Source organism: Drosophila hydei, unplaced genomic scaffold (assembly GCF_003285905.1).
Source record: "Drosophila hydei strain 15085-1641.00,03,60 unplaced genomic scaffold, DhydRS2 tig00008114-arrow-pilon, whole genome shotgun sequence".
NCBI lineage: Eukaryota > Metazoa > Arthropoda > Insecta > Diptera > Drosophilidae > Drosophila > Drosophila hydei.
Window position 1 is genome coordinate 10,425,485 of NW_022045827.1, and position 24,421 is coordinate 10,449,905.

The 24,421-nt window shown below is 39.5% G+C and overlaps 3 protein-coding genes across 3 annotated transcripts; 1 reads left to right on the forward strand and 2 right to left on the reverse strand.

Moving 5' to 3' along the window:
* Positions 1-641: 641 nt before the first annotated feature.
* On the reverse strand, positions 642-1,222 carry LOC111603860. The gene is made up of 2 exons (XM_023321667.2): positions 1,116-1,222; positions 642-1,054 (listed from the first exon to the last, which is right to left on the reverse strand). The coding sequence occupies exon 2, from the start codon at positions 1,044-1,046 to the stop codon at positions 900-902; it is 147 nt and encodes a 48-aa protein (XP_023177435.1). The 5' UTR covers positions 1,047-1,054; positions 1,116-1,222; the 3' UTR covers positions 642-899.
* Positions 1,223-5,015: 3,793 nt separating this feature from the next.
* Positions 5,016-6,296, forward strand: LOC111603958 (zinc finger CCCH domain-containing protein 18). The gene is made up of 2 exons (XM_023321797.2): positions 5,016-5,087; positions 5,156-6,296. The coding sequence occupies exon 2, from the start codon at positions 5,181-5,183 to the stop codon at positions 6,294-6,296; it is 1,116 nt and encodes a 371-aa protein (XP_023177565.2). The 5' UTR covers positions 5,016-5,087; positions 5,156-5,180.
* A 1,839-nt stretch (positions 6,297-8,135) lies between these two features.
* Positions 8,136-9,495, reverse strand: LOC111603950. The gene is given in 3 exon segments (XM_023321785.2): positions 8,136-8,261; positions 8,263-8,484; positions 8,539-9,495. Coding segments are annotated over 3 exon segments (1,305 nt in total).
* Between the last annotated feature and the right edge of the window lie 14,926 nt (positions 9,496-24,421).

Below are 24,421 nucleotides of genomic sequence, written 5' to 3' on the forward strand. Positions count from 1 at the left end.
AAGTCGAAGGTAGGTATTACAATATATTGATATATATATACACAACATAGTTTCACAATATAATATAGTTTCATATGCAGTTGATATTATATTTAAATAAAAACTTTAAATATTTTTAATTCATTAAATTTTCCTCGCATTCCAGGTCAATCGAGTGGAAAGTTTTTCTTGACTTTCAGCAATATCATACGATTATCAGAAACCAAGAATCTTAAAGGCTATACACACATCCTGCTCATATTTTGTAAACATTGTCTGCAGGCCTGCTCAAATATTGCATTATATTTTCTTACAGTCATCTTAAAGTAATAATTAGAATTCCTGTTGATGGTGCTATTACTTTGTAAATTTGTATTATAAAATAGACAAAGCTACTACAAAATGCTATGGCTTAATATTAATAAATACAATTGAAGTATATGTATATACGATGGATAATGCCTTTTATCCCATTAGCATCTGAGAGCAGCAAATTATTCGCGTTGGCTAAAAATGTATCTTCCTTAAGTACACTTACTAGGACAAGCGAGACGGCTTTGTCTTTGGAGCAAAAATAAAAAATTTGAACTACATATATTTTATATATTTATTACATTATATATACATTAATACATTAATACAGGTAAAAGTAAAAGAGATAGTTTTACGCTTCCAATAAATATTTTAATTGATGTTATTATTTTTTATCGTTTACTTAAGGATTGTGTATATTTTCAGATGTGTACAAAAGATGTTTACACAGTAGTGCGCTCAGCTACTCTCTTGAGAACCTTTAAACCATTGAAATAATGTGTAAAACTTGAAAATTTTTAGAAAGTTAATGGGCTCTTCAATTTCATTTGCAGGCTAAATTCAAATTGCTTGGCTTCAGATGTCGCTGGTCTCAGTTGGGCCGCCGTTTAGGAAGAGAAAGACAGCTTGCGTATCAGAAATGGAGTTAACCTTATGGCAGCACAGAGCACGGCAAACACAATGAAGCTGGCCCGAACCTCGTCCTTGGCTCGCAGCTCGACTTGAGCCGGTTCGATTTGCTTAAGGCGCATCATGGCAAATGCTGCGAAAGACGGGATTCAGAACCTATATGATTTATGTTATGTATATATATATATATTTACCTATTTACTCAAAACGTTTATCGTGATTTGGCTTAATTGAAATTTTGAAGATTTCTTTTCGTTACTCGATTCTCAACAAACTGATTCACATTTATATGCTTAGACAACATTTGACACAGCATTCAAGGATAACATACCTATGTTCTCTCTCTATATATATATATATATATATGTGTGTAAAGGTGACAGCTGCAGATGAAACTTCATAAGATATATTCCTATAGCTTCTCCGACCTTCCAAGCTGCAGAACACCCTGTTATGGCTGCGATCATGCTGAACTGTTTTAGCTTAGTTATAACATAAATATCTTTCTATAAAGGAATCTCATTTCCATATAGAGATGCAATACTAATGGACATACATAATTCTGATTCCTTCTCTTCCACTCTCAAAGCTGCTTAAGCCTAACCTAAGACTAATTGACTAAACTAGAGAAAATAAAAGTGTGACCCACAAACAGGTGATGAAATTATGTTTGTGGCTCTTTCAAAAGCAGCGTTTAACTTCCACTTAAGCGTTGTTTAGATAAACAACAACAGCAACAGCAGCCCTAAGCTGCTGAAGGCTGACAAGGGGAATATAAATCAAATAAACAAACCTCATTAACATATTATCAGCATCAAATTGTGACACGGCCCGTCATTTTGGGTTCAAGTGAGAAATCTGTCACGAGGCATTAAATCGCTAAAGGCAGCCAACAAAGCCGCAAGACCAAGTCGATTTGACTTCTTAGAGCAGAATAAGGAAGAGGCGCTAATGGAGATGGAATTCCCGGTATCCGGGACACACACACACACAGGGATAATTATGCGTGTAAACAAGCGTGATGATAGCACGCTGACGTATGACGGCAAAGGTGACGCTCAAGGGTTGTGATTTAAATGGCGAACCACCTTTCCGGCTGATGAAATACTCAACTACTGCACAACAAATTGCCGAAAATTCCTCACGGGCAACAGCATCTGAAGACGCTGAAGGCGCTGAAGACTATCGCACCCTTCCGCCATCAACAGCAGCCGCTTGTTTTCCGGCTGATTTATTCGTGTTGTGTTTATGTGACTGTGTCTGTCTGTGTGTGTGTGTGTTGGCAACAATTAGAAAAGTTACCGCAGGATGTGCGCACAACACACACAGAAACTCAGCAAGTCAGTCTGAGTCGGAGACGAGGTCCTTTTGGCTGCCTTCCCTGTTCTGGGCCGTTGCGCTGTGCGTTTTAATTTGACGAAAGACTGATGACATCTCATTAATATTCATTGCCGCTGCAAGGCGCTGGGATTTGTGGCCATATATCCTGTTTATGCCCGACCTTATTCATGGCGCCGCCAAATAGTTGCTCTATGCTCACGCCTTTGCTGATTGACTTAGCTGCTTGGTCGCTTAGTTCTGCGTGGGAAAGCTGAGAAGTTAGGACTGAAATGAGGTTGAAAGTGTTTTCTGTGAGGCTACTAAATGACTGATGCTTGGCAATAGAACAGAGATCAGCTTGAACTGATTGAGCTGTGCCTATAGTCGACCTATCCACACTTCTATCATTAGGCCAACTGAAAAGGTTTTTATAGCTGCTGTCCTACACTTAGTGCAGCTCATCAGCATCATCTTGTTGTGGCCAATCTCGTTTTAGACATACGAATGCCCATATATTTAGCATATTTAAAATCTAACCGTAATCCACTTTTGTTTAGCAGTTTATGGTCCGGCCCGCAATGCCCATAAGTATCTCAAATTAACGACGACACTTCAAAATAATTATGAAGCACATGACGCCAGGCGAAGACAATGGGATGCTGGTTGCTGGAGACGCTGAAATGCCCGAGCATTTAGCTCAGGCAGCAAACGGTGTGTGTACTTACCGCTGGCACTTTTAAGATGGTGCCGTGACATATTTATGAAGTTCAATTATCATAAAATGCAAATGAAATCGTCATGCCCGAAAACGTCAACGTAGACCCCATCCTGACCTGCCCCCTGAACCGCACCGTGAACCCAAGCAGCACACGCTGCAACCCTAAGGCGCAATAAAACAAAACAAGTGGCAGGGCCTGAGCGAGGCCTAACAGAGACCAGGTAATGCTCCCCATGCCCCCGGTTGCGCCCAGGGGCTGAGACATGGCCAAAATTAAGCAATTTACTTGCGATATCCGCCAGCCACGCATCCCGCACTCCCCTTGACCCCCCGGCCCTTTGGCAGCTGCTCCAACTGGGCGCGAGACATCTACAAAGACGCAGACGTCAGCCAGAGTTTTGTGTGTGTGTTTTGGGTGTGGTGAATTTTATCTGTCGACTGGCGCTATTAAAAGAAATTACGCTCAAAACTAAATTGCGGGCCAGCACAAAAGGTGAGCTGCAACGGCAGTGAGGAGAGAGAGGAGCTGGTTGCCCCCGCCATTGAAATGAGAAACGATTATGTTGGGGGCCTGAGCCAGGCGAAGCATAAAGAAGCGACGAAGAACAACAGCAGAACTTTTTAACTTGTTTGCGTGTTGCTATTTACAAGTCCTGTGGGACATGGCAGAGTGCCGTGCGCGGGCAGGGGCAAGGGCACGGCCTCGGGTTCGGTCACACAGGTAGCACCAATGCCGCATTGCTGATGTTTGCGTTTTTTGTTTGCTTTGTTTTTGCTTATTTTCAGTTCGGTTTCGGTTTCGGATTTGGCGTTCGTCGTTCGTCTCGTCTCTCACTTGTCGCCTTTTGTGTTGGTTTCTCAACTTGGCGTTAGTTTTTCGCGGGACATATGCTTGGGCCGGGTTAGAGAGTATCGCTGCCCACGTTATGGTAATTTAGTGGCGCAATTTTGTGGAAATTGATGCTTGGGGCTGGAGGCTGCTGCTGGGTGGGGGCCATGCTGCTGGCCTGGATGTCTCCCCGTGCAGTCTAATTTTCGTCTTTTTAATATGCATTTAAATGTAGAGCCCAAGTTACGTATTCGATTTATAAAAAACAAACATGCTATAAACCCTTTTATTTGATGGAAATACGAAAAAGCGTTACGCATACGCCATGTGGCACACAAAATGTTGATGGACCTGCGATATCATATAAATAATATAGTTTATTAATGTGCTTAAATACAGTTTATATATTAAATGGGTGACAACCACCTTGAAGTGTACAGAAATCTATAAAAATACATAAAAATGGTCTTTAGTTGTGCAAGGTATAAATCGTAGCTTATTCTTACTTCAAACGTTCAGTTAGCTCTTCATAAATACACGATTATAAGACTTAGCCATCATACCAGAATTCTGCTCTTACTACGAGAAGTGCATCTTCTAGGACTGTTACAAGCAGCTTTATGGCCAAGTTCCAGACGCTGTGCACAATGAGTTCTGAGTCCATTAGCATAGCGCCGGTTTCGTTATATAGATATATGTAAAAGAGAAGTATCTGCTGAATTAACTTCAGCAAAAGAGTTGTGGTTACCAAAACGAATGTGTCCAGTGGCAGAAATAGCAGATCTCGCAGTTGGGTCACAATAATATTGACGGGCTTGAATAACATTGAATTAAATTGGTATAATAAGGCCATAATCCTTTTTTTTTTAATTTAAAATTATTTTTTAATATTTTCATTGTAAATAATTCCTGCCTACTATGTTTTGCAGTGGCTTGTTTTATTTAATATTTTTTGTATTACTTAAAAATATATACCAAGATAAATTTGTTTTCATATTATTTTTTTTTTCATCATATTAATTAATTTATTTAAATATATACAACAAATAATAATATTTTAACAAATGATTAAATTTTTTTTGCTCTTTATTTTATTTATGATTTTATTCATAAGATGCCTAAACCACTTGTATCTTAAGCTCTCGAAACACTCTGGCAACTCTTAACCGCTTTGTTATCGAGCATCGATACTTCAGCATTTGCATGTCGATATGTAACCCGAGTCTTTTTCTATGGAAATAGTAAAGCCCAATTGCAGTGAAGCTCAAATTGGACAAACGACTTGCCATTAATAAATAAGTAAAATTGAAAAACATAAAACTCAGGTGTGTTTTTAGCAAATTTGTTAATAAAACTGATTTTTGCAGTCAGCTTTTATTTGATTCCATCAAAATGACGTCGACTCCAAGACGTAGACGAAAAAATTCTCTGAAAATGGAGGCAAAATCGTCGCGCATAAAGTGGAAGAGTATGAAATCGCATCATGATCATGATAAAGAGATTAGAAATAAACGCGATAAACTGAGTAGGAAGAAAGAGTCACGTGAGTCTCCAGCTCGTGGCCGGCATGAAGAGGCCTCGCTGCAGCAGATGCAGCCGCGACAAGACCTGCCTTATACACGCAAGAGAAGCAAGCAGTCCCCACAGCCAGTCGATCTGGAAGATGGCGAAATATCTGACGAAGACGTTGAGGAGTCGCTGCCCATTTGTCGCTTCTATTTGAGCAACAACTGCACTTGGGGCAGCAGTTGCCGCTTCCGGCACCCGGGTAAAACAGATATGGGCAACTATGTAATGTTTGAGCGCGTTAACTTGCCGCTGCCGTGGATGCTGGACATGTATGGCAACATGAACAGCCTGCCGCCTGCGACAGACTGGATGGACTATTCGACGAAACATGAGACAGAGCTGGAGAGCTCATTTGAGAGAAGCTTGCAAAGCTTTAGGCAAATGATGCTGCAGGCTGGCTTTAAGGTAGGCAACGAGCATGGCGACAAAGAACAGCCTCTGGTGGAATACAATGATTTGGACACTGATCCCTACTACACGCAACAAGAACACGACGAGTTGCATGACAAGGAGCACCCACCTATGCTGGCTCGACTGCAATGTTTAAACTATTCTCCAAGCGGCTCGATCGGGAGCCGTCGTTTCCATGAGTTGGATAGGCAATCTAGTAGAAGCAGCAGTAGCTCATCCGATTACTCATCCACAACGAATTCGTTAAGCTCCTCCTCGCCAACAACACCTTGGCCAGCAAATCCACTCAAACGCAAGCCCTACTACAAGCTAAAGGGTCGCAGACTAAGCAATTACTCATCCTCGGCCAGCGATTGGTCTAGCTATAGCTCCAGTACACATACCTCTGAGCTGAGCTATTCTTCGTTGGATATGGATAGCATCACATATTATCCAAATTCAAAGAGAAGATGCAAAACATATCGAGAACCTCCGTTGAAAAATCGAAAAACTATCGGAAAACTGTCACGAAGAAAACGAAAAACTTAAACAGTTAAGTGAAAAATCTATTATTATAATACATTCAAATAAAATTTATCACCTCTCATAACAACTTCACTCATTTGCTAGTAATGCGATAGCTAACTGAATTTGAGTCTTAAATATTTATGACTTTACTTGAATTTCATTTTAAATTAAAAAATTTAACTTAATTTATTTTTTTAACTTTATTTTGTTTTTAAATATTTTTTTTATTAATTTATTATCTGTAATCTAATAATACATTTTATAAATAATTTAAATATTTTGTTTTAACTAAAAAATATAATTGAAGAATTTAAAAATATTTTTATAAATGTAAATTTGGTTTTTGATACTTAATATATATATTTTTTACTTTTCAATTTTATTTCCTATTAATAATATATAAATAAGAAAAATAATTAAATATTTGTTCATAATTTAATATTATTTATGCAATCGAAACCATATTATTTCAAGTTAATACTTAAATTAGTTCTAGATCTAAGCAATTCACGTATATTATTACAATCAGCAGTTGGCAGTAGCCGTAAGAGTTGCGATTGATAACTGTTCTTCCATTTTAAGGCCCAAGTTGCCTTAGCACCCTTGTTAGCTGGAATCCGTATACAAGCAGTTAGTCGTAAGCCCTTCCTGGGCGAAGCCACAAAATGTGCATTTCCCGGCAGTCACACACTGATTGCAATGAGAGTGTGTGCGTGCGTGTGTGTGTGGGAGGGTGTGGCTTCAGCTAATATCCTTGTTAATATTATTAAACATTATTTATGGATTTGTTTAATTTGTATTTAGTAACGCTTCGCATGCCAGCACCTTCCTGCCTTAGCCAGCAGCTGCTGCTGCTGCCGCTGCCGTTGCGCAAAACTTAAGATCTGCCTGTGGTCGACTGGCTGCCTGCTTGGTGTAGCTGCTGCACTGTTGCCAGCTGGGCCAACTGTCCGCATATCCTTGCCTTGGCTTCGCTGCTGTTGTTTGTTTTCCTTTAGCGCACGTCTTAGCCCGACATCGGTGCTTACTGTCGCGCCTTTGCCGTTGTCCTGGTGGAACAATTACATGGTTTTGCCTAATGAATTTATCTGCTCATCAGCATCTCCACTGCTCTCTGTGTGTGTGAATCCTTGCCAGCTGCGGACAAGGAGGGGAGTCAGAGTACATTTTATGTAGATTTCCTAACACAAATTATGTTCATTTGCCTGGCGTTGCATGTTCCTATCCCAGCTCCAACACCAGCACCAGCAGCAGCAGACACAAAGCTGCCTCCAAACTGAGTGAGAACTTTATGAAAAACCCGTTCTATGGTGACTTCATAGTCTGAGTAGCTGCTATATACAAATATATATATATATATCTTTCTATATGTGCTAGTAGCCAGATGTTTCCGCTGAAAATTAGTGGCCATAGCTTCTAGAGATGGAGCTGCTTTAGAGAATGGGGAAACAAGGCTTAAAAACTATTCAAATATTTCAAATAAAATTAGGTGGGTAATCTAAGGACATTATTAGTTATATATACATTATATATATGTATATTTTATAAGTTAAATTTGTTTGCCGTTCGTTCAGTCTAAGCTCTGCCGAAAGCTTGAGCTGCTCACACGTGACACGCAGCTTTTTGTTGTTCCATCTCTAGCGCAGACAACGCACACAATTTTAGTTTGATTGGGGAACAATTTTATTAGAAACTTAATCGTGATTTGTGGCCAGTTTTGTTGCTTGGGCAACGAACTAATTTATATATTAAGTTTTCATAAGCAAATAATGAAAATGAGTTCGCTGCTTGGGCAACCCGAATTGGAACAACATATACTATATAAAGATAGTTAAGCTAATGCTTAAACTCTTTTCTAAATTATTCATCATCATCAGCATCGTTGCTTTCGAACCGTTCATTGGTCAGTAAAATAGCATCGTTCAGATAATGATATATAACAATCAGAGCTATAATCAGAGCTTGAAGTAATTGCAGCTGCAAGAAAATGACGTAGAAAAGTAGTAGAAATATAAAGGCTGTAGATAAAAGTAATTTCCATATTTACCAGAACAAAATTGGCCAAATTAAAGCGCCAAATAGACAAAAATTTAAAACGAAATGAATTTGCTAAAATATCACGCATATTCTTGACAATGCGACGCATATGCTTCGGCAGAGCGCTGCTTCGGGCCAGTCTGTCACTCAGGCTCGTCCAGAAACGAAAGCGCTGAAAATGAGTTATAATATGAGTAAATAGTATAAGGAGCAGTCCTTGACACACCTGTTGCTCCAACATGGTTTGAGACAGCAGCAGGCACACATAGTCGCAGCCAATGCAGGCGTAGATGCAGGCATTGCCAGCATAGAAGATGCGCTGCTTGCGATCCTCGAAGAGCACGTGCCAGGTGCTGCTGTAGTAGACATAGCTGTGGATGCCGAAGAGCAGGCAGTTGGCATTGATGACCAACAGCAGCAGCAGCGAGTGCTGCATAGACTTAAAGAAGTCGTTGAAGTGCTTGGCCAGCAGCTGCAGCTGCTCGTACTGGCTCAGCAGATTGTCCACTTGGGTAGACGCTGCGCCTGGAGCTGTGGAGCTGCTGCCAGCCACCAGCTGCAGCTCGGTGCGTAATTGACTCAGGGTCAGCAGCTCATCCACGTCCGTTTGCAGCTGAGCCAAACGTTCGCGCGTTAGCCAGGCGAAGATGTTGTAGAAGCGCAGGGCGCCAGCGAGCACCAGATGAGGCAGGAACAGTGCTGCTCCTATCATAATGTCCTGTAGCGGCGGTAGCTTGAACTTCATTTCATAGCCAATATACAAGCCAAAGCAGAGCAGCACGACGAACGTGGAGCCTAGCAGGGCATAGGCTATCAGTTCCTTCGCAATGCAGCGACGCCCGGACGAGTTCGTCATAGGCAACGATACGGTCAACTCATTAGCCACGCCCACTGCACGCACGGAGGCGTAGATGGCATAGCTGAACACCTTAACGCTGAGCACCAACTGGAGGCGCGTCAGCCTAAACAGAAACGGGGAGACATCCAGCAACGTCTTCAGCACCGCCGAGCTCTGGAAGTGCTGAGCGAAGCAGCCAGCATAGATGCAGGCCAGCACGAAGATGTGGACCGCACCTGGCAGCGACAGCCGGTAGCGCTGCTGCTTGGAGTCGAACCAGTGCATCTGGTAGCCCGTGAGCAGCAGCAGCACATTGGAGGAACGCAGCACGCGCAGGTTATTCATGTTAGAGTAAATCGCTGTAACCAAACTGCAGCAGAGCGAACTTTTGACTGAGCTGGTCGTCTGCTTTGAAGCGGTTCATGGCACGGTTTCAGGCCTTATCTATGCAGCCAACTGTGACAAATATCCCAAAAATATTCCAATACAACAATTGAACACAAGTCAAGCGTTCAGCGTCAAGCCTCAAGCGTCAAGCGTCGCTCAAGCTGGGCAACTCGTGGCACTAAAGCTCAATCATTACGAGCTGATGATGCAGCAGAGTATAGAATTTTTGGTGGGAATAGTTTATAAGCATTTATGTATATTTATAAATATGGAATATCAGCATGAACAAGCATTAAAATGTGATGAGCAGAATTATCTTTTAAACAGCAAAGCTTTTGCTACTTAAATATCTTTGTAATTTGCACAGAAGCATTGAACGATTTAATACGATAGAATTAGAAGAGTTTTATATATATGTGTATATCAATTTTGCAGGGGAGTTTTCTTAAAAAAGAAAAAATCAAAACTGTGAATAAGGCTGAATAAGAACTATTAGTCATGATTGATCTATAACGAAGGCCTTATTGTGTTGCTACTAAAGACTGATAAACGTCTTAAAAAATTCCAAAAATATTGCTGTTCTTATTTATTTTATAATAGATTACTGAATTATTACTTTATTCAAAAAAATTTATTGATAAGTGCAACGAAATAACGCTTATTAGACACAGTTTCTCTTCCAGTTTTAAACAAAAACAAACACGCCTCGAGATGTGCTAGAAACTGAATAGACAAGACAAATAGATGTGAGGCGATGCTGTTGATTACTTAAGAGAAGAACTAAATAGCTATAAAGGCGGCGACTTAAATTAGAATTACGCATGAAATGCCTTTGTTTGGCCGTGGAGTCAACAGGTTAAGCGAATACCCTGTCAAAAGTCGTAAAGTTTCGGCAAAAAGACAAAGAATCAACGGGAGCTCAAAAGAGTCGCCGCACGAGTCGGCAGCTGGAGCTGGGGTTTGAGGTAGGAATTTCACATATTCCTAATTAGAATGTGGCTGCAGCATATCGTGTGCGGCATTTCTCAACATCAAACGCCTCGAGCTGGGCGTCCGTAAGCAAAGCCAAACAGTCGGCTAATGGGAATAGAACACGCCTCCGCGGGGTCTGTCAACAGCAGATAGCAAGCGGCTCTGATACAGCTACCTATTGTGGGCTTCGTTTCAGGTGTGCGTGTGGGTGTGGGTGTGGGTGTGGCTGCAGGTGCTGCTCGAGTGTCAACACAGAAATTGGAAACAATTATAAAAGGCAGCGCCGACGTCTTACGTACTCAAATATTTGCCAGTTTGTAAAATCTTAGAAAATGCACCAGATTCCTCCTGCTCCATGTGCAATGTCTAAGAAGTCAACTCAGTCTCACACATGGCAAACAAACTGAATGTGTAACAAATGAAGATTCAAGACAAAGGCATAATTATATCCATATCTAAGGCTAGATAAGAAAAATCATTTAAGCCGTTACAGAAACTCTTTTTGAATAGAATAGTTCGAGCAGAACTGAAAGAATATATATTAAAAATAATATATATTAAAAAACTTAATTTAATTTTAAATAGTATGAAAATGTGTTGAAACAGAAGATAAAGCTGCTAAAAGTCCAGTTTGAAAATATTTCCATGATGAAAAAGTATTTCATATAAAATAACAGCTGTAGAATATGAGATATATATATAAATTAATTCTTATTGCAGATATTTATGGAAACTAAATATATTTCTTATTAAGTATATCATCATATACAATCTATGAAATGCTAAGTTGGCTTTAGATATTTTTAACAACATGGAAGTATTATATAAAATGCGATCCGATTATATATAGTACAATTTTGGATTCCTCAAGTATATCATTTGATATAAAACATTTTATGAGAAGACATATTTCTGAAGAAACTATCTTCTCCCCTAAAACCTCTTATTAATTTTAACTCATTTTTTATCTTCTGTTTAATCTATCAAACATCTGAACTGCATCTATCTCCCCTCACTTACGTTTACCTATGACTATGCTAGGCAAATGTCTCTCAATTAAAATTGTATTATTTTTAAATAACGAAAACAGAAGTATTATATCTGTGTCAGCTTCTCTTTGGCATAAATTAATAAATTTCAATACTCTCCATGTGAGTAAGTGACCCACTCAATGAGTTAGCACCCACTTTTCACTACTAAACAGTGTTTACTGTGAACAGTTTCAATGTTCATATAAAGCAAAAGCAGAGTCAATTTTTTGCTGCTTAAAAGGCGAGTGAAGTCCGTTTGGTCAGCGGGTTTACAATTATCAATCAGTATTAAAGCAGCGCAGAGGGTCTGGGCGCGCGTTTACAAGCCATAACTCTTGGCTCTGTGTGGGTGGGGGTGTTTTACCTTTTTGGCTGGCGGCAAAGTCATAATTCAATAAATAAATGCAAGGATGACATGTGGACAGCGCCAACATATCGCATCGAATGCACTCAGATGCGCACGGCACCAACTGGGAGGCGGTTGGGCAGTTGAATAGCTCGACGCATCCTACGAATGAATGAAGTAAAATTTACGATCGTCCATTCGTTAAGGAAAACAAAGGGAAACCCCGAAAAGGGGGCGTGGACCTGCGTGTGTGTGGGCTGTGGGCTGTGATTATATGCAGTCTCGCGGAAAAGATGCCGCAGCAAGTGGCGTATGGAATACGTTAAGCCGCGCTCACCCCAGTCCCCAAAGCCGGGAGCAGGGCCAATGCAAATCTATTAACGTGCGTCCATTCGCACAAGGACATGCGTCAACTGCTGCTGGGGCTGCTCCTGCAGGCGGCGCATGCATTCAGCAGCTCAGCCCTTGCACAGTCACGCAGCGCGCTTTGATGGCCATCAGTTCCGCAGGATGTTGAAAAAAGAAAATTTCGAGCACAGGTAACTGATTGCGGCAGGTGTACTCAAAATCTGAAATGCACAAATAAAGCTGAAGACTAAAATAAATGTGAGCTTAGAATTGGGGTAGGAAATAAAGAATGTTGGGTATATTTTCATTGAGAGTATTTTCTCATAAATATTTTTTAAAATAAATTACAATTTGAATTATTTAAAATATATATTTTTTAGGTAGTTAAGAATTATGAATGTAAAAATATTTTGTCGACTTCAAATTTTGTTTATATATAATAATTTGAGTACAAGTGATGAAGGCTGATTTTAGCTTGATGTATGAATGAGCTTGAATTTATTTAAAAAATGTTAGCAATAGAATTTTTATGTATAAATAAAAATAATAATACTTTATAAGAGAAGTAAAATACTTGTTACATTTTTCTGTATTTATTTATTTATTTATTGTTTTTGAAAACTTGTTTATAGAGCCCATATAAATTGAAGTAAATATTAAGTTTATAATGAATCTTATATAAAATTAAATAATATTATATATTATTATATATTAGCTTTTGTTTTTCTAAATATCACAGTCTAGCTTTAATACCTTTAATTAAATTTAGATTCCCAATTTAATGAAAATAATTCCATCTATCAGTCCCGCTTTTTATCACTTAGAGAACTATCTTTATTTATTGATACAGAGACAAGAAATTTGTTTTGTTACTTGACTACCCCTAATGTAAACATGCACAACTTTATTGGGTATGAGAATTGGTTTTACCGTTACCCATTTGGCTGTTAAATGCGATGCTGACGATGATCCAGTTACAGTTCCAGATCCAGTTCCAGTGTCAGTCGCGTGGTAAGAAATTATGATGCATTTTTATGGATTTTCGATGTTTTTGCAGCCTGCAGTTTTTTGCCAAGGATTATGTTTCGTCAATGTATGTGTGTGTGAGTGTGTCCTGGAGTGGGACTGTTGCGTTTTTTGTCAAATGTGAAGCATCCTGTGCGGGCCTCTAGGTGGGGCTCTACTTTTTTCGCAGAAACTGATTTATGCTTCTTGACGGACGCTTTTCGCTTTTGGTTTTCGGTTTTCGGGCAATGCAAGTAGCAGTTGCCACGCCCCTGCCCCCACGTGAAGTGCAGCAAAAAATCAACGCTGTCCCAGGCGAAAAAAATTTATGCATTTTCATTGATATGCAAAGCACTGCAATCGGTCGCATGGGCTCGCTGCTGTTTGTTGGGGATGGGGGCGTGGCAACCAGCGGCCATCGAAGATGAAGAAGAGGCTGAACTTGTGTGCGCGTTTCCGTTTCCGTTAGCATTGCAACCAGCGGGCGTGTGTGTGTGCGTGTGTGTGGTGCGTAGTTGGACATGTTTGGCGTATTGTCGAATTGCATAATATGCACTTTTTCATCGGGCATCCGCAAAAATTTACAGCCCTACACACATCGATTTATTGCCTGACAATTGTGCCGAATCCAGCGCAACAATGCGAATGGAAAATGCCATCGAATGCCAATGGATTTGTGTCCTGTTCAGTCGTCCAAATGGCGCCTGCTTCAGCTCCAGGCTGAGGCTCAGCCTGAAGCCTGAAGCTGAGGCTGAGTTATGAGTGCTGCTGGCCAGTCGATTGAATGGATTCTACATGCAATTGTTGCTGCTGCTGTTGCTGTTATTTTTGGTCAAATTGCATCAACGAATTTCAATAACAATTTCCTCCGTTGTCCAACATCGCAGATATCCATCCAGTGACATTCGCAGTTCGCAGCTCGCCTGAAAAATAATGTTTTTAATATTGACAAACATGAAAAATGTGAAAACAATAATCATAAATTTTTATTAACAACAACAACGACACAGAGAACTTTCCATTGCCAAATGCAGCTGCCAAATGGTCGTAAAAAGTAATCACAATTATGCCACGCCCACATTTTTTGTTGAATTATTCAAGTCGAGTTTTTCAGTGCTTTTTGATGGACATTGATTGTTTATGTTTGTATTTATTGAATCATAGCTGATAAAACAAGTTAAAATTCATTCAAAATTATTCTCTGAAGATTTTACAGAGATTTTCAAGATTTTTTTTAGCGATAACAAAATAAAATTATAAATTTTTAGCTAATTTATTTATAACTATTTTTACTGTATTCCAAAGAAAATTTAAAATATTCAACAATTTCAACTAATTTGCTTACGATGTTTTAGATATATCGATATAGCTTTACTATTACTGTTATATGCAGAAGGAGGCGTGGCAGAGCCCATTAAGCATATATATATTTCTTGTTTGTTTTTTTATATTATATGTTTACCCATTCATGGGCCATTAACAATTTGCAAATTATTAAAAAAAGGAGTTGCCTTTCAGCTATGGAATGCGCGTTAGTTGAAATACTATGTAAAATCTTGTCAGAGAGAAGCAGAGAGAGAGAGAGAGAGAGCGAGAGTGAGGGAGAGAGAGAGAGACACTGCAGGCAGCGTCTTGCGACTCCTGTTGGAGACGCGTTCCAGAGCACATCATCATCGTAAATCATGGTGGGGCTTTTGGTGGCTCGCAGTGGACATTTCGGTTGGTGGACACAGCACACAGTGGAGTCTGGACTCTAAACATAAAAATAAATAAACGCTAGGCTGACAGGCGGTCTTGGGTCCAGGACGTTTTGTCTGTTTGTTGTGCCATGGCGCGAAGCTCGGCGAGAAATGCAGCACACAAAAATTTCATTGGATCGCATTTTTGTTGTTGTTGCTGCTGCTGCTGCTGCTGCTGCAGCAGTCAAGAGTTTGGCCGAGCTGTGAGCTACATGAGGATGTGCTGCTAACAGAAGGGCGCGCGCACTCAAAGTCGGGTGTCGCCCAGCAAAGGATTTCATAAAAATTGCGCAATTTAAAATGTCACAACATAAATTCTGTTTGCGTTTCTTTATGCAGCAGCGGCAGCAGCAGCAACAACAGGAGCGAGGCGCAAAAGGCACAATAAGTATTAAATTTTGTTAGAAGGACCTGCAGAGGGACAAACAGAGTGTGATAGCGACAGAAATAGAGAGAGAGAGAGAGAGAGAGAGAGACCGAGAGAGATGTGCGTTCACAAAATGTCCTTCGATGCAAAGAAAACAACAACAGCAGCAGCAGAGCCACAGTGAGTGGGCCAAGTGGCTGCAGGACAACTGTGGAGGGACGCTGACGCCGCTGACTGGCTGTCGAGCTGAACTCAACTGAACGAAGCGAAACAAAAGAAATCCAAAATGCACACAAAACCGCGCGCACAGGACACAGGACACAGCCCTGGCACAGGACACACGACAGAGGACAACGCAGGACAACGCGGCGTATGCGCAGCGCCTTTGCTCTGTCTGTCCCCATATCTAAGTGTCTCCCTCCCTGTGTGTGTGTGTGTGTGTGTTCAGGGTGCCTCGTTGGTGGAGGCAAAGCTCCAACAGGCGCTTGCAGCACTCCAGCTCCTGCTGGTCACTCTGCTGCTCGTCAGCAACGTCAGCCATGTCGTTCTGCTCGTCCTCCTCGGCGTCATCGTCGCCAGCCGGAAACGAGCCGACATTCTCGACATCCTCAACATCGTCGTCGTCGTCGTCGCTGCTGTCGTCATCGTAAGTTTTCGTCTGTTTTGTTGTTGTTTCTTAGATATATATTTTTTTTACCTATTTTGTTATATTTTTTCACGCCACGAAGCTGATGTTTTGTTTTGCCTTTTTTTGTTGCACTTATTGGCGTTATCAAGCACTGGAAAAAATACTTTTTTTTTATTTTCAATTACTAAAACTAAAACTGTTATCAGTTGAGATTGAAAAATTCAATTTAATAAAATAAAATACTAGCACACTTTTATTTAATTTAATATTAATAATTATTAATAGAAAATTTTAAATTAAATAGAAAAAAGTAATATAGTGAGCTTTAGTGCCCAACTGTTATACTAACTCTTACTTAAGTGGAGTTGCTAAATATGAAATTTTCATTTTGAGCGCAGGCAAACGTCTCTCTGCTGTGGCTGCAAATGATGATTGATTGTGTAGACTTAACAGCTTAGGCAGTTTAAGAAGTACTCTAAAAAGTCAAGTTCACTTTTTGAACTTCCTAATTCTACGCAGCCATCAAAATGCAGAAATTCATATTTTATACAAAATTTTTTGCAGTGTATTCGAGCTGTGCTGCGTTCGTCAGTGACATAAATCAGGACACAGCTTCGTCTCACAGTGCTTGTGTGTGTGAGTGTGTGTCTGTCTCAGCTCGTGTGTGCGTGTGCTTGGACTTGAAGCAACGCCCATTGTGCCACACTTTCATTTTTTTTGTTTTTGTCTCCGCTTTGTTTTTGTTGTTTTATTTTTTTTCAGTGTAGATTTGTTGTATTCATCGTGTTTTGTTTGCTTTTAATTTTTGCTGCTTCTTTTGCGCAACGATTTGTGTGCGAGGAGTGTCTGTGGTGTCCTCGCCCGTCTCCCGTTCGTCCCGCCATCAACTTCAAAACGCTGCGAGCTGTCCTTCTGCCTTGGCTCCACTTTTTGGAGCTGTGGCCAACAGCAAACTTCAGCTGCTGCTGCTGCTGCTTCTGCTCCTGGACATAATCGCGTCTGCATTATTGGTTGATGTTTGTTGCTGCCTGCATTTCTTCTTCTTCTTCTTCTACTACTTCTCTTCTTTTTACATAAAAAGGACGACGCAACCGGACCCCAAAAGCGAGCATTTGCAACACTTTTATCGCTGCAGTTAACGAGGGGGCAGAGGCGAGACGGGATGGGCATAAATATTTTGTTTACTTGGCCAGCTCACCCCACTCGACTCCTAGCCGTGTAACACCTTTTGCTTGTTTTGCTGTGTCGCTTCTATCATCGTGCAGTTGTTTTCCTTTTTGAAGATTATGTGTGTTTTGTTGCCTGACAGGGATCAGCATAAAATGCTGCAAGCTGAGCTTTTTTCCGTTGCCCCTACACACATTTTTTTAGCCGTCTTCCCCACTGTTTGCACTGTTGTCCAAAAGGTGTGCTGCGAGTGTGCCTGTGTGTGTGTGTGTGTGTGTTGCCTCCAAATGGAAATTACACACGTATGTGCGCGTATGTCCCATACTCGTCCTCATCCTGCGCTCTCTGAAATGCAAACAGCAAAAACGGGTTAAATGCTGTGGCGAATTTGTAATTAGAAATTGTCGCTTGGCGCATTTCATTCTGTTTGCTTGAGTTGCCCTCCCACCCCCACCTAGTTGACATGCCAACACCTTCGTCTGCTCTTTTTCTGCTCAGTTCCCAGTCACAGATTTCTCCTGCCTTAAATATTTTATTCAAGTTTAGTGCCCAACTGTAATTACAACAAACAGTGCCATTGTTTCGGGTTAACTGAAGTATGGAATTCATATATATGCTCATATGCATATGAGTTTGTATGTGTGTCAGAGTGTCATAGATGTGCCGAACAATTAACTTTATTTTACATCTAGAATATCAACACCACAGCTGAATATAAAAACATAAATAAAATCTGCAGATGTCTAAAACTATTTCATTCTTCGGCCTTTTAACATCCATTAACAAGCAGCTGAGTTCTTATCGGGAGTGCCCAACTAAGAGATACCCTGAACCTAAACTAAATACAATCTATAGCTTGCATCTAGTGAGCTGAATGAAATGCTGTAGGCATTGCTGGCTCCATAACTGTATATATATTCTAGATCTGGATCAGCTGTTGAGTTTATCAAGATATGTCCGTCTAGCTATGAAGCATTCATTTGTCTGTCTGTCTGTCCATCAGTTGAATATGAATATGAATATGAATATGATCATAAATATGAATATGAATATGAATATGAATATGAAAATGATCATAAATATGAATATGAATATGAATATGAATATGAATATGAATATGAATATGAATATGAATATGAATATGAATATGAATATGAATATGAATATAAATATGAATATGAATATAAACATGAATATGAGTAGAAATATGAATATGAATATGAATTTGATCATAAATATGAATATGAATATGAATATGATCATGAATATGAATATGAATATGAATATGAATATGAATATGAATATGAATATGAATATGAATATGAATATGAATATGAATATAAATATAAATATAAATATGAATATGAATATGAATATGAATATGAATATGAATATGAATATGAATATGAATATGAATATGAATATGAATATGAATATGAATATGAATATGAATATGATCATGAATATGAATATGAATATGAATATGAATATGAATATGATCATAAATATGAATATGAATAACAATATGAATATGAATATGAATATGAATATAAATATGAATATGAATAGGAATATGACAATGAATATGAATACTCATAATTATCTTTTGATTTACAGCTGACCAATGAAGTTTACGCCGTCTCTCTCTTCTCTCCATCTGTCTCTATCTGCCTCTCCCTCCATCTCTCTCTCACACTGACACCTCAATGAAGCATCCTTTCAGCGATTTATTGCTCATTCACTCGCAGTTTTTCATTTCTCTTTTTTCAATATTTTCATTTAACTATTTGCGTGTTTCTCCCACGGGGAGAAGGAAAAAAGAAAATTATGTCTTCATATGGTCTGGAAAAATGATTACAGCGCCGCCAGCTGCAATTGCGGAACATTGAGTCAGGTTGTCCTTAATATATATACAATATATATATATATATATATATATATATATATATATATATATATATATATATATATAGATATAGATATATGTATATTTCTGGCTCATATCTGGGCATTCGTCTGGGACTTTCATTATTCACGCGAGCAACTGCAGAGTGAATTTATAGCTGGGTCACATTTAATGCTGATTTTTATGCCTCGCTTATAATGTTGTTTTTATTCTCAACTTTACGATCATAAATGTCGAAAAGGGGTTTGATTTATATCGCAAACTTTTCTACTTCTCCCCACCCTTGCCCGCTCTCACTCTGTCGACTCTAGGCATGGCAACAAAAGGAAATATTTTAAAGAACTCGCAAATTGTTGACGTAGCGACAACACAGCGAACGCAATTCAATCTGCAACTCGAAACAAAATACGTAAATATCAAATTTGACAGAGAATGGAAGGAGATGAATCCTGGATGAGTCTATATACTTTTGCTGCCTTACAGAATGTTGCTTTAGCCATCAATATGGCAACATTTTATCATTGTTACTCACTCACAGTGTAGAAGATCAGACCGAATTGGTGGAGAAGTTTGCATTAGATGAAGGATGAAAGACTTTAAGTGACATCTTTCAAATGCAGATCATCTGATGCAGAAAATAGGCCTTGAAATAGCTCCAGCACTTGCTTCACAGCATCTTGGTCAAACTGCAGTTGCAGATCGTAGTGATCATCATATACATATATCATACAACATATGTCATATATCACATGTCATATAACATAAGTCATATATCAATTGTCATATTTCATATATTATATGTCATATGTCACATTTCGTATGTCATATGTTATATATCATATGTCACTTATTAATTGTCATATATCATATATCATATAGACATATCATGTCTACAGCATCGTCATATGTCATATGACATATATCAATCATATTGTAATACAAATTCCATAAGCATTTCCTATATAGTTAGAAAGTATTTAGTATTATTTCAGTCTGTTCGTTTCTTCGTCCGATCTGAGCTATGTTTTGTCCATAGCTCAAGCCACTATTTGAGTTATAGAACACTTAAAGCGCAATCATCTGGTATTCGTTGGCAGTGACTGGTCTAAGGTTGCCTCTTGCAGGATCGCAGCTCGCGGCGACTTTGTTTATGGCTGCAACTTGCCGTGCAGCAGGCGAGCAGCGAGAGCGAAGGGCAGGTCTGTTCGAGTGGTTGGCAGTGTCAGTGTCAGTGGATGCCAGGTGCCATATATTTACCACGCCCACCCCAGCGTCCCACTCTGCTAGACGCTGCGCGCATCTTGATGACGACGAGGAGGACATCCTCATCATCGTCTTTGGGCCCCGTCTCAGCCATGCAATGCTCTGATCTATGGACTCTAGCATGGCAACGTTTTCGTGTTCGACTTGGGATGGATGTGGGTGGGGCAGGGCAGGGCATGGGTAAGGAGGGTGGGGGTTTTTTCTGCTCCTATAGCTTGCAATTTATGTGCATCCCACATGGAGCTGGCGCTGGCGCTGTCGCTGTCTCTGGAGCTGCGCTCGTCCTTGTCGCGCTTTGCTGGCTGTGGTAGACGACGTTTTTGCTTTGTTTTCGTATTTATGGATTTTCATTGGCGCAGCCAGTGCTCCCGGTGCAGGCGAGCAGCGACGTTGTGTCAAAACGCAAATGATTTATTGAACTGACAGCCAGCAGTGAATTTTGTCGAGTCAAGTCGCAGGACAACGACGATGCAGCCAGCCAGCCAGCCAGCCAGGCTGAATGCGACACCGATGAGTACAAGGACGAGCCGGTGACTCAGGCTCGTCCCACAGGTCCTGCCTTTCGCCTCGGCTACACTTTCTAGTTTTGCCCGCCATTTCTTGTTTCGTTGTTGTGCACTTTTTTGCTGCAATCCGAGATTGGAAGGCGGAGCCGCTGCCACTGCTGCTGCTGCTGCTGCTGCTGCTGCTGCCGCTGCTGTAGCCTCGCTCAACTCAACTCAACTGAAAACTGAAAACTGAGCGCAAGAAATGGCACCGATGTGAAATGAAGTTTTGATTTAGTTCAAAATTTTTATCAAAAGAAACGCGTTCCTGCTGCTGTTTTCCTTTACTCTCTACACCTCTCGCTCGCTCTCTCTCTCTCTCCCTCGCTTCATGCAGTTTTTTCTAATAAATCACAGCATGGGTTGTCTCTGATATGGGCGGGACCTTTCGGGCGTAATGGAATTTTGATTTATGCCCCAACCAGCCATAATGCAAAAGTTCTCACAATAACCGTGGCAAACACTTGGAAATTTCCTGAAATAATACCCCTACCGATAGAGGTATACGTAACGCTTGCACAATATTGATTGCGCAAGCATTCTGATAAAAACTCTTAATTGCCACGGAAATGGATTTATTTTCCAACTTCTCCCACCTTCGGCTTTTCGATTTCGAAGCAACAAAAGTTGGTTCACAAAATGCAAAAATTACTTCAATAGAAATAATATTATTATAAAAATAAATATTAATAAATAACTGTTTTTAGTTTAAATAAATATCTTACAATATAAATTGAATTAAGAAAAGCTGAGATCGGGTTCCAATTCCAATTTGAATCTAAATTATTCGACATTATTTCAATCATTTTTTAAAAAACAACACTTTTATTTTAAAAACTTTTTTATGGCTTTTGAAATTTCTTTAAAATTAACTGAAAGAAAGTGTTTTTATTTTCATAATGATTTTTTTTTATTATTTTTTTTAACAAAAATAGTTTTTTCATTATTTATTTTGATTTTAAAATAACAGATATAGTATTGTTTCTAAAAAAAAATGTTTTCATTTTGTTTAAAAAATTTAAATTTAAAAAAAAAAATAAATTTATTGAATTTCTAATTTAAATTGAATTTAATAAATGCAGTTAATTATTTTTATTTAAGAACAAAATAAATTTCTCGAAATACAATTTATTTGTCTTAAAATTTTTAAAAAATGTTTTGTCTTAAAATTGTATTTTAATAAATTAATTATTAAAAATTATTAGTGAAAATTGTTAATTAATTTGCTTTCGTCCTTAAGCTCTGGCATAAACGTTGTCGATTATTATATCTATTTATTTGCTATTTATGAAATTAGGAATTATAATATATTATTATGAATATATATATTATCATATAAAATATTTGCCTAAAATTTCTGTCGAATTCTAAGCTGAAAACAATGCAATCGCAGTTCATATCAAACATCCAATCCATAACTACTAATTAGTATATATATATACAAGTATAATAAGCTAGAGTAACCCCATATGTATTAAGAACATGAGCTCTGGAAACTCTCACAATCAAGCGCTTGCCAATGGATCGGATTGTCCTATTCCTGTTTGTATGTGAGGAAAAGTTTTACTCACTCAGCCTCGCTCACCCTTTCTTGCAGCACTAAATGAGCATGTGAAAATCTCAGTGTGTGTGTCAGGACATTCGGGCTGCTGTGTGTGTGTGGGTGTGTGCTCATCAGTGCGCCATACGCTTGCCATATCCTGTGGCATGCATAAAGAAAAGTGTAATAAAATTTGATTTATTGTAGACAAGATTCGAGTTGGATATGCTGCTCGCTCTCTCTCTGTGTGTGTGTGTGTGACTGTATGTGTGTGTGTACATTTCGCATGCTCATTCGCTGCTGCTGATGCTGCTGCTGCTGCTTACACGCCTGCGTCCTCTGGCCTGGCCCATCGGATGGCAATGGCAGCCATGTCTTCCTCCTTGCGCCGAGTCTATCCGGCGAATGAAGCGTCGGAATTTACGTAGCCACCCACATGCCAGCATGCCACCATGCCGCCATGCCAGCACGCCAGTGTGCCACCGTGCCACATGCCACATGGCAACACATGACAACACGAGCAACTGGCAATGGCGCCTCAGCCGCCCCCTGTGCGACTCATGCATCATTCGTCTAGATATCATCCATCTCGTAGCTGGCGTTTACCTCGGCACATTACCCACACCGGATCCACACACACACACACACACACACATAGAGCCTGTATCCCCTTACCATGCCCCCCTCCTCCGCCTCCTCCTCTTGGTCGCTCCACAATCGCATTCACATTTTCTGACACTTTGCAAAAGTTTTGCTGTTCGCACTGCAGGCGCTTCTCCTACTGCCACGCCTCCCGCCTCGCACCGCCCTCCCGTCTGCGTGTTAGTCTCATTAGTCCTCTCCGGTGGTGGCTAATGGAAGGCGTTGCTCTCAGCTGTCTGCGTATGTTTTTTGCTACGAATTACTAAAATATACTTATGTACATTTATCTCAAGCAATTCATTTTTTTTCTCTGTCTCTATCTAATAACGCCCTCCCTCTCTCTCTCTCTTACTCTCCCTCTATCTCTCTTTTTTAGTTTGACAACATTTCTTAACGATTTCTGTTTGCGTTTCTTGTAGAGAATTGCATATTAACGTCTAGAAATTAAAGAGTTTACTTAACTAATTGGTCTAATCGGACTTGTGTCTTCTAATAAGAATTATATAAATATGGATATAGATATAGAAATAGATATAGATAAATATATAGATATAGATATAGATATAGATATAGATATATATATATATAGATATAGATATAGATATAGATATAGATATAGATATAGATATAGATATAGATATAGATATAGATATAGATATAGATATAGATATAGAGTCCAGTAGATCAGAGAGTATATGCTTTATAAAAACTGCATGATCAGGCCAGCACGAGCTTTGCAACGTGAAAGATCCTTTTGCTGTCAGGTAGATCAGCTACAATATCTTGTTAGCTACTTTAGATTCATACGTTTAGTCTTGAGTCTTTAATCAACTCCACAATAATATATACATATATATATATATACTCATTTCCTATCAGAATCCAAGCTCTAAATGAAGCAGTTCAAACTGACATTAAGTGTCCCTCCCTCTAGTCAATAACAATTAATATTATTTATCTATTATAGATATCAATATTATGTCTATTCTCTCATAAATGTTAGATCATTAAGTGTACATATAATTATGCCCAGCACTGTGCTTGATGCGCACAAAGCGAGCAACAAATGCAGTTTGCTTCGCTTTTTTAGACAAAATTTTGATATTTTGCTTTCAACGCCGCGAGCGTCTTTTGTCACACACACAGACACACACACACACACACAGAGCTTATCAAGGTGGCAAGAAGAAGAGCGGCGAGCACACAGTGAACCGTTATTTGCGATGCATGACACTTTTTAGAATTTATGTGTTTGTATCTCATTAAACGGAGCGAAGGCTGTGGCAGCAGGCCAGGTGCTAGGGTTGAGGTGGCTGAGTGGGTGGTTGGCTGGGTGGCTGGGTGGTTTGAGTGGGTGGGTGCAGCCATCAATGTGGCTGAAACAA